The sequence below is a fragment of the Sardina pilchardus genome, chromosome 4 (assembly GCF_963854185.1).
Source record: "Sardina pilchardus chromosome 4, fSarPil1.1, whole genome shotgun sequence".
NCBI classification, from domain to species: domain Eukaryota; kingdom Metazoa; phylum Chordata; class Actinopteri; order Clupeiformes; family Clupeidae; genus Sardina; species Sardina pilchardus.
In genome coordinates, this window is record NC_084997.1 from 36,111,228 (window position 1) to 36,123,087 (window position 11,860).

General features: G+C 43.4%; 1 protein-coding gene across 1 annotated transcript; it reads left to right on the top strand.

Annotated features, from left to right (window-relative positions):
• The first annotated feature begins 1,718 nt into the window (after positions 1–1,718).
• Positions 1,719–7,706, top strand: LOC134079185 (zinc-binding protein A33-like). The gene is made up of 6 exons (XM_062535381.1): positions 1,719–2,576; positions 3,156–3,251; positions 4,174–4,404; positions 5,823–5,845; positions 5,935–6,053; positions 6,266–7,706. The coding sequence occupies exons 1-6, from the start codon at positions 2,148–2,150 to the stop codon at positions 6,868–6,870; spliced, it is 1,503 nt and encodes a 500-aa protein (XP_062391365.1). The 5' UTR covers positions 1,719–2,147; the 3' UTR covers positions 6,871–7,706.
• The last annotated feature ends 4,154 nt before the right edge of the window (positions 7,707–11,860 follow it).

Below are 11,860 nucleotides of genomic sequence, written 5' to 3' on the forward strand. Positions count from 1 at the left end.
AAATTAGACATCCAATCCATTTAGGCTGGTTTATCAGGCTACCATACTGCTACAGATCTACACCCATAGGCCCCCATACTGCTGCACATCTACACCCATAGCCCCCCATACTGCTACACATCTACACCCATAGCCCCCCATACTGCTACAGATCTACACACATAGGCCCCATACTGCTACAGATCTACACACATAGCCCCATATTGCTACAGAATAGATCTACACCCATAGACCCCCATAGTGCGACAGATCTATACCCATAGGCCCCCATACTGCTGCACATACTGTCTTACATATGGCTACACCTCCACATCAAACATGCCCCATTTCTTCTCTAGAGGCACAGATGGACTCAATGGCATGCCAGTATGAGGCAGACGAGAGGCGGAGGGATTAGGACGTCTGTGTCTCCATATTGGGTAATGCGCTGGATGTAGAACAGATACGGCCATCAGAATACGATAAACGGCCTGTGTGTTGGGGTTCCAAAACACACACACACACACACACACACACACACACACACACACACACACACACACACACACACACACACACACACACACACACACACACACACACACACACACACACACACACACACACACACACACACACACACACACGCTTCTCTAAGCTGGCAGGTCTGATATAGCTACTTATTCTGCGGATCACTCATTCCACTCTCACCTATACTATGTACACACTATCAGCCCATATACTGTAAGAGTGTATGAGGGCTCATATCAGCCAGCATCGTGTGTCTTACCACTCTCACCTATACTACAGTATGTACACACTATCAGCCCATATACTGTAAGAGTGTATGAGGGCTCATATCAGCCAGCATCGTGTGTCTTACCACTCTCACCTATACTACAGTATGTACACACTATCAGCCCATATACTGTAAGAGTGGATGAGGGCTCATATCAGCCAGCATCGTGTGTCTTACCAATCCAGCTTCTCCGTACTGTATAAACAAATCCCTGATATAGGATTGATAACATATGTGTGTGTCTCTGTGTTTGTGTGTGTATGTCTCTGTGTGTGTGTGCATGCATGTCACTCTGTGTGTTTGCATGTCACTCTCTGTGTATGTGTGTGTGTGTGTGTGTGTGTGTGTGTGTGTGTGTGTGTGTGTGTGTGTGTGTGTGTGTGTGTGTGTATGTGTCTGTGTGTGTGTGTGTGTGTGTGCATGCATGTCATTCTGTGTGTGTGTGTGTGTGTGTGTGTGTGTGTGTGTGTGTGTGTGTGTGTGTGTGTGTGTGTGTGTGTGTGTTTAACCAGCATGCTGTCATGCTTATCACTGATAAGGTTCAGTACTTGCTCCTTCAGCCTCAATCTGGTAAAACAGGTCTCGGCCGTGTTGCACTCATGAAGAAGACCATCTTCAGCACTGCAATCCACTGGCCTGAGCACCTGCCACTCATCCATCTAACCCAATCAGCACTGCAGTCCACTGGCCTGAGCACCTGCCACTCATCCATCTAACCCAATCAGCACTGCAGTCCACTGGCCTGAGCACCTGCCACTCATCCATCTAACCCAATCAGCACTGCAGTCCACTGGCCTGAGCACCTGCCACTCATCCATCTAACCCATGCCCTGTGGCCTGTGCACCTGCCACTCATCCATCTAACCCATGCCCTGTGGCGCTGGTTTGGCACGGACTGACTTCAATTCTGGGAATCCCGACCCAACCGGTTCAGCAGCAAAGAATGTTCTGTACCTTATGAGCGTTCAGCCAATCAGGGCTCCTCTGTCTCCCTTCCTCGCATGGTTGAAGAATGAGGTGTGGCTGAGTTTTGAAGACAAACTCGTCCTTCCACTCAAAACACACCAACTGACTTTCTGAACTCTGTGCTGATACTGCAGAGAGACAGAGAGAGTAGTTCTGATTTAATCTATGTGGTCATCAGCAGGAGTATTAGTTGTTACTTTAGTCTGCAATTGGAGTAGGACATTTGACATCTCAGGATTACTACAGCAGTCTTTCAGAGTGGTTTAGCACCACTGCTAGTCCTTCAGCTTGCTAACTGTCAGGATTACTACAGCAGTCTTTCAGAGTGGTTTAGCACCACTGCTAGTCATTCAGCTAGTGGTTTAGCACTGTTGCTGGTCATTCAGAAGGCGGTTGGAGCAGCATGGCTAAATCCGCTCCCATGAGGGTGTCCAAGTCGTTCTCGGAGGATGACCTATGCTGCCCGGTGTGCTGTGAGGTGTTCCAGGAGCCGGTCCTTCTAGCCTGCAGCCACAGCGTCTGCAAGAGCTGCCTGGAGACGTTCTGGGAGACCAAGGCGGAACCGGAGTGCCCCATGTGTCGGACCCGCTGTTCCAAGAAGAGGTACCCGATCAACCTGGCGCTCAGGAACCTGTGCGAGACGTTCCTGGAGGAGAAGAACAGAGACTCTGCGCTGGGGTCGGGTTCTGAGGTGCTGTGCAGTCTGCACGGCGAGAAATTCAAGCTCTTCTGTCTGGACGATAAGCAGCCTGTGTGTGTGGTGTGTCGAGACTCGAGCAAACACACACATCACATCGTCATCCCCATCGATGAGGCAGCACAGCAGCTTAAGGTAAGACTGGGCCCTAATCCAAACATGGCACACAAAAGGAACAGTCTAGTTATATGTTGGAACAAATCCATTGAAATGCATGCAAAAGTAACATTTAAATGAAGACAGGCAATAATCATGTACACACAATGTAATTTAAGATCACACACACACACATACACACACACACACACACACACACACACACACACACACACACACACACACACACACACACACACACACACACACACACAATAATATTTGTATTGTAATATTTCGATGTCCAGTTAATACAGAAAAGAACAAGTTTAGTGATATAACAATGTCATATGTTCAGTAATAAAATCTTAAAAGTGTAGTCCAATGGTGTGCGGTGATCATTTTTACTTCTTTATTAATCGTAAACCTGCAAGTCACCAGCACCAATGACCCAACTTACTGTAATTGGCTGTGCAAGGGGATTTTGGATTTTTTGAATGCCATGTGTTGTTGTTATGTTATGACATTGTTGCACATCATCTGGATGTTTAGCATGCACGCACGCACGCACACACACACACACACAGTGGATGTCTGATCTATAACGTTGCACTTCAGGATGCAGTCAGACTCAAACTGGAGCCCGTAAGGAAGAAGCTGCAGACCTGGGAGGATGCTAAACTGACCCTGGACCAAACCGCTCAGCACATTCAAGTGAGTGGTCACCACACCTGTCAATCATCCACACCGCAATACACCACACCTGTCAATCATCTGCACCGCACTGCATCATACCTGTCAATCAAACACACCACACCACACCTGTCAATCAAACACACCACACCTGTCAATAATCCACACTGCAACACACCACACCTGTCAATCAAACACACCACACCACACCGCACCACACCTGTCAATCAAACACACCACACCACACGTCAATCATCCGCACCATACCGTACCATACCTGACAATCAAACACACCACACCACACCACACCTGTCAATCGTCCGCACCGCACCTGTCAATCAAACACACCACACCACACCACACCTGTCAATCGTCCGCACCGCACCTGTCAATCAAACACACCACACCACACCGCACCACACCTGTCAATCAAACACACCACACCACACATCAATCATCCGCACCATACCGTACCATACCTGACAATCAAACACACCACACCACACCACACCTGTCAATCGTCCGCACCGCACCTGTCAATCAAACACACCACACCGCACCACACCTGTCAATCAAACACACCACACCGCACCACACCTGTCAATCAAACACACCACACCACACATCAATCATCCGCACCATACCGTACCATACCTGACAATCAAACACACCACACCACACCACACCTGTCAATCGTCCGCACCGCACCTGTCAATCAAACACACCACACCACACCTGGCAATCATCCGCACCGCACCGCACCACACCACACCACACCACACCAAACCGCACCACACACCACACCTGTCAATCAAACACACCGCACCACACCACACCTGTCAATCAAACACACCATACCGGAACATCACCCAGCCCACACACCTTTTATCTAAATTAAGGCCCCACATCTAAAACTAGACATCATTTCAATGTTATTCTGCAGGTACAGTTGGAAAATACAGAGCAGCAGATCAAGGAGGAGTTTGAGAAGCTTCACCAGTTTCTATATGATGAAGAGGCAGCCAGGATAGCTGCACTGAGGGAGGAAGAGGAGCAGAAGAGTCAGACGATGAAGGAGAAGATTGACAAGATGAGCACTGAGATCTTATCCATTACGTATAAAATCACCACCATAGAGGAGGAGCTGAAGACTAACGATGTTCTCTTCCTGCAGGTGAGACGGCCCCTCTGCTAATTTAACTGGCGGAAACACCAGCCGCACATTGTAGAGAGTGACAATAGAGGCATACCTTGTGTGTTTTTTGTGTGTGTGTGTGTGTGTGTGTGTGTGTGTGTGTGTGTGTGTGTGTGTGTGTGTGTGTGTGTTTGTGTCCGTGAAATGAAGTGATTGAGATACCAGACAGAGTGTTAGCAGCCCTGTGACAGGAATGCAATGCATCCCAACTGGTTTGTCCAAGACCAGCTTGTGCTTCTCTCACAGTGTAAATATTGGAGCGAGAGTGGAGCACACTGTTGTTTGATCATAAAATCTTTCAAGTAGTAATTTTCGGTTTTTAGCTCTTGTCTATTTATAAGCACTTGGGTGACAAAAAATGAATACAATTGTAGAGAAAAGTATAGTGTCTACAGTGTCACCAGATTCACTGGCATGGTTGCAGGGATTAAAGTCTAGTCTATCACATAATTATAGAACAAGGTGAGGCTTTTACAATTGTACGGTTTATAGTTATTGAGAAAGTTGACTTTGTTTGCATTAGGGACATGCTGAAATTGAATATGTACACCACAACTAAGGTGCCTAATACAGAATATACCTAAATATTTTAAATGTCTTTTATCTATGTTGTAAGTAAATTATTAAATCAACTGACATGGCCTACAGTATTTGTCTCATATTAGAAAATATAAGCTAGTGTAAATCATGGAGACATGGAATTCCCCATGGAATCACCCACTCTGTCTATTTTTTTCTTTTTCTTTTATTTATTTGTTTAAGAAAAACACAGTTTTACAATTTTAGCGTTAAAAAAACTGTGTAAATGCCCCTTGTTTGACATTCCCTCTGCTGTCTGTATCATCCTTAATGCTCTTAATGCTCTTGGAGCTCTTAATGAACGAAATGTTCTCCCTACTCACATAGCCGTTGATGGTGGACAGTAAGCTATCGCTAGCATACCCAGATCACCGCCTCCTCACAAACACCGTCAACTCTGTCCCTCCCTGTTGTCCTCCCTTCAGCAAAGTTTACTGTACTGGAGTCATGTCCACAGTAGAGTTCACTTCCTTGCGATGGTGTGTGATCCACGTAGTAGCTGTGTAAAAGTTAGCTATATCTAAACAGTCATAGCTAACATTAGCCGCTAACTTAACTCGTCTTTCCTTTCTACATATCTAAACTAATGAACACCTAATTTTCCGTCTCCTCAGAACTGCAGGCTCTAACGTTAGCGTCTGCCTAGTGTCTAGCTAGTGAACCCATAAACAAGATATCAGTCGTCAAAGTAAAAGTCCCACATTGAATAATTTGTGACAATGTTAATGTATAATTTATATTTTTTTAAATATATATGTTATTAAACTGTTTTATATTTGTTCATATTTGAAACAAACTGTTTTACTGTGTGTTTCCAGAACTACAAGAGCACATTGGAAAGGTGAGTGATCTGTCTCCCATCTCTTTCATCTCACTATGTGGTTCTGAACCAAAACCCACAGCAGCACTGACTTCTGAATGTTATTCCAGAGCCCAGTGCACACTGCAGCAACCAGAAAAAGCTTCAGGAGCTCTGATCAATGTGGCAAAGCACCTGGGCAACCTGAAGTTCAGAGTCTGGGAGAAGATGCAGGGAATTGTTCAATACAGTAAGTATTGATATTCTCGCTCTCATGCACACACATAGACAACACAGACACACAACACACACACACACACACACACACACACACACACACACACACACACACACACACACACACACACACACACACACACACACACACAGAGGGAGGCCTAACTATGGGTGAACATTTCTGACTTTCCTGTGTCAAGCCTAGTGTCCATTCTCTCTGTGCAGCTCCTGTGACTCTGGATCCCAACACTGCTCACCCAAACCTCATCCTGTCTGAGGATCTGACCAGTGCTCGGGTCAGCCAGGAGAGACGGCAGCTTCCCGACACCCCGGACAGAGTGAATGTGGACCCCAGCGTCCTGGGCTCCGAGGGCTACAGCTCCGGTACCCACTGCTGGGAGGTCCAGGTGCCCCAGAATGGGGACTGGCTCCTGGGGCTGCTGAGCGCATCTGCCCAGAGGAAGGGAGACGTCCATGCCCGGCCTGGGGTCTGGTACATGGGGCACATGGGGGACACCTACACCGCGGGCTCCACACCACAGCCCTCCACTCTCCTCGCCGTGACCCATGACCCCAAGAAGGTCAGAGTGCAGCTGGACTGGGACAGAGGGAAAGTCACCTTCTCTGACCCTGATAGCAACGTCACTCTACACACCCTCAGACACGTTTTCACTGAGCGAGTGTTTCCGTACTTCAACACTGGACTCGTTCCGTTAAAGATCTTACCAGTGAAGACGTCTTTGGTAACAGAACAGCAGCACAAACTGAAAGAGAGACGTACCCACAAACTGAGAGAAAGGCATTTCTCTCTAACACACGAAACTCATTAATGTGTAGTTAAACATAAATCTTGACAAGATTTATCTGACAATCTAAATAAGTTTGGCCTTACTCAGCGCTCCAGAAACGATGGCATGACATTTGACAAAGGTTTGTGCTCCAAACTCTACAGACAACAAACACTTGTAAGGTGTTTCAGTGTTTTGGTTGGGGGAAATCATTTGGAAAATGTATATCTGTATTTAAAATTGACTTAATGTTGAGACAGCTTCTGTCTTCCATAACCATATATATACAACCACCAGGGGGCAGGTTGGTACAAAGTGTAGTTGAGGCAGTTTCTCAAAGTCAGCTCAAATAAAACACTTCCTTATGATCACGATCACAATTACAGCAACTTGTAGATATGTTAAATGAAATGACTACATACAAATGGAATAAGGGTTTACTCTGGTATGTTTAGCTCGATGTATTGAGTGTTTGGGAAGAGGTCCAACTTCCTCCCTGAGCTCTAATGGTTTCCGTTCTGACTGGAGACGTGTCAGGAGATTATCTTTAACAATAGCCGCCTAGGTCAGCAATGAGGACACCTACACAGTGACTTGACCTCTTACCCTCCATTACCAGATGTCAGTACAATCCCGATAAATTATATTGATTCATTGATTGGAGATTGATCAGAGAGACTAGTGATCAAGTTCTGTTTCAGCCTCTGATCATCTTCACGGAATTGCATGTTTGTCTTGTAAATAATGCTGTGATGTTGGACATGTGTTTTAAGAAGTTAGTAAGTATTTTAAGTTAGTAAGTATTTTATGTATTTGTTAAACTATATATGTCCTCCCAGGTTTATTGACATCATGATAAAGTAACATCAAATAAATAATTTGACAATACATACTGTCTATAATGTGTTCATTATTTAACTGTCAGGAGAAAAAAAACATTTAGTCTTCGGACCACATTTAAAGAGGTATTATGCAGGACTGGCGATTTCATCTCTGGTTTCGGTTTTGTTTTTCATTTTCGCTCGTTTTATGCTTGCATATTTCTCTGCAGAGCTTCCCCGACAGCTTTAGCTTGTATATTTATACATAGGCTATATATAAATATGTAAATTGCAAGCGTGGTTCTTCTTGTTCCTTACGCGTCTCTGACTTCCAGATGTAAACTGAAGACGATCGCTTATCAGAAAGTTGCAAGGTTGCAATAGCGGATAGGGACACTGGGGGCGGAAGGAAATATTACTGTTTTCGATGAAACTGGTCAGTCAAGCAAAACAACGATCTCTGAGCAATTTTATGACTATGAAAAAGTTGCATAGGGTCTCTTTAAGGTGCTTTGACTTGGCCCTTAGGGCCTAAAGTATAGCCTACAGTGATAGAAAGCCTGTCAAAAAACATGCTTGAAATTGATGATAATGAACGTGGCACATTGGTCATTTTTGTGTCAAATCGTCACACTTTTGGACCGCATCGCCAAAAACTCCTTTCCAGCTCTATATTTTACGTACATGCTATGTTTACCAAATTAACAGTAACTGTGTTATAGGCTAAGTGATTAAATGTTTAACAACTGAATAGCAAAAAATTGTTTAAAATGGGTGAAATTTCTAGAAAAGTTAGCTTGTCCTATCATCATCATCTCCAGAAAGTTTAGTCTTTGTTTTTTGCTTGCTGCAGAGATATCATTACTGATGGTTATGTGTTTCTGTAGAAGTTCGCCTACAAAAAAAGCTACCATCTTTGCCCAAATAAGGAGATCCGGTATCTTGAGATTTTTTCTATGGGAAGGTAACATGGGGATTTTCAATCATTGCACCAATTAAACTCTCGCTGGGATGATGCCATTGGAAACGCAGACATTTTTCACTACACAGGTTTGTCCACTGCCGTCTAGTGGACACTGTGATCTTCGGTAGGTGAAGACGGCACACTTTGATCTTTGCTACCCTAGAGCGAACTTAACCCTCCTGTTGTGTTCATTTCATGTTAATCAGTTTTGTGTTCCCGGTCAAAAATGACCGACCCCAGTATAGTTGATTGTAAATCCATAATTATACATATGTATTCACCTAATGTTGCTATGTATCTTTTAATTAGCTCAAGTCCTTGTGAACATTACATGTTTTAAAGTTCTATTTGCTATTTCTGACCTGTAGGCCTCATTGACCTGAGCTCATACAAGTCGTTTTTTAGTACAAATAGCATAATATATGCATTATTTTGGCTCTAATCAACATTAAAATAAATATATTGTGCTATTTATCATGGAATACTTCATGTTCAAATTTAAAAAGAACCTTTGTTTTGAAACCATTTCAAATTTCTAACAGCGGCACAAAATCACATCTTTTGTGTTCCCGGTCAAAAATGACCGACCCTATTTTAGTTGATTGTAAATCCATAATAAGACATACATTTATCTTATGTTGTTATGGATCTTTTAACTAGCTTAAGTTCTTGTGAACATTACATGTTTTAAAGTTCTATTTGCTATTTATGGCCTGTAGGCCTCATTGACCTGAACTCATACAAGTCGTTTTTGAATAAAATTAGCATAACATATGCATTATTTTGGCTCTAATAAACATTCAGATAAAAATATTGGGCTATTATATCACAGAGTGCATTATGTCCAAGTTTTAAAATAATATTTGTTTTGAAACCATTTCAATTTTTTCACAGTTGCACAAAATCATGCCTTTTCTGTTCCCGGTCAAAACTGACCGGTATGATTTTATTTGTAAAGAATGACCATTAATAGTCAATAACCTGCCTTTTCTGAGCCACAACTGACAACAATCTCTTGAGTAGTTCTTTAATAAGCTGGCACAGGTCTCCTGAGGTATTTTGACCCATTCTTTCATTGCGAATTGTTCCAGCTGCATAATTTCCGAACATGGACATTCACTTTGAGCACCCGACACAGATTCTCAATTGGATTGAGGTTTGGGCTCTGTGTGGGCCACTCCAGGACCTGGGTTCTGGTATCCTTGAGCAAGTGTTGGACCAATTTTGATGTATGCTTTGGATAATTATCTTGTTGGAAGACCCTGCAACGACCTACAGCTAGTCTAAGAGCCAATTTCTGCATATTATACTTCAAAATTTTCATTTTCTTTTTTCATGATACCATGCACCTGAGCAAGGTTCCCTGTGCCTGAGGCTGCGAAACAGCCCCACAGCATGATGCTCCCACCACCATGTTGAACTGTGGGGTTCAACTTAGGATTGAAAGCATCTCCCTTTCTTCGCCAAACATAAACAACATCCATGTGCCCAAACAGTTCCAGATTAGTCTCATAAGACCAAAGCACAGACTTCCAGAACTCATTTTATTATCTCTCAAATGCTCATGTGCAAATCTCAGTCTGATAGAGAGATAGATAGATAGATAGATAGATAGATAGATAGATACTTTATAGATCCCCAAGGGGAAATTCAAAGTTGTGATGTGCCACTCTTTGAGTAAAGGGGTTCTTCTGAGACGATGGCACTGAAGCCCACCATGATGAAAGTCCCTCCCAACTTTGTTACTTGAAATATCAACTCCAGAAGAGGCCAGGTCAGCAACAATCATCTTGGCAGATGTCCGGCCTTCTTGCTGACATCTCTGACTATTTTCCTCTCCAGAGTTCTTGAAATGTTGTGCTTACAACCACGCCCAGGTTTGCTTTGTAGAATTTGTCTCCTTGTACTTGACAATGATGCAACGTACAGCAGTTCTAGACACTGTGAAATGCTTGCAAATGGCACTATAACCTTCCCCCTTATGATATTCCACTATCTTCTTTCTGAGCTCCAGACTGATTTCCTTTGTCTTTGACATGGTCAGTAAGATTAGTCCCTCGATAATGTGTACAAGTGCCTTGTGCCTTGAGTCCTTTTATGCTGATTGAATGCTCAGGTATTGTTATGAAGCCAATTAACTGTACAGGAGTGGTTTGAAAGCTGATTGGTTAATTAGGTGTGTTTTGATAACAAACAAATCACATGGGCAGTAATATTATTGACCATCCCATCATGGGGGCTAATATTTTTTACCACTATATTTGATATAAAGTAAAGCTAAAAATGTATTTTATATTCCAAAATGTACACCAAAAGCCACTAAATATCACTTTTTGTGTGTGCCCAGCAACACATGCATGTGTGGGTGTAGGACAGAAGTCACTCAACTCATTTTATACACTTTTTGTAGTCACACCCATTCATTTCTAATGACCGGTCATTTTTGACCGGGAACACCACAGGTGTACACAAGTTGAATAAAACACACAAAATTGCATCAAAGTTATCAAAAATTATTTTGTGTGTTCAGATGCCCTATGTGAACAAAGTCATGAAATCTCATGACAATCAGATTAAGTTAACTATATTTTTCAGAGACAAAATGTGCAAAATCGGACAGATTTGACCGTAACACAACAGGAGGGTTAAGCTGCATTCACATACGTCGCTACTCGCCCATCTCTGAGCGAGAACTGTCAATGTAAAGTGAATGTGTTCTAGCTGAATGTGGCCAGGACAGGCGATGCGAGGACGAGCGATGCGATGTGGGCGGGTACGAAGTTAAAATAATTTTAACTTCCAGCGATGCAAGTGAAGCGAGTACCAAATCAGAATGTAGAATAGAGATGATTGACAGTTAACCGAAGCGAGGAGCGATGTGCGAGTAGCGACGTATGTGAATGCCCCTTTAGGCCCCGTTCACACATACGCGGCTATCTTGAAAAACAGAGACGTTCAGTTTTGTATGGTTTTGACTTTTGCTATTGCTATTAAGGCTTTAATGTGCTGTTTAATTGTCCCGTTAGTCTTGCAAAGCTTTTATTGAAGAGTTACCGAGTTTAATGATGCAATCCAATGAGTGTGTGCCAGAACCATGAGGTCGGGGTGTTGCTCTTACAGTGTGTGATCTCAATGCTGGGAAAACTCATTCATATCTGTCTCTCTTCCTCGCCTGGATGAAGAATGAGGTGTGGCTGAGTTTATCAACAACAAACTTGTCCTTCCACTCAGTACACACTGACAGACA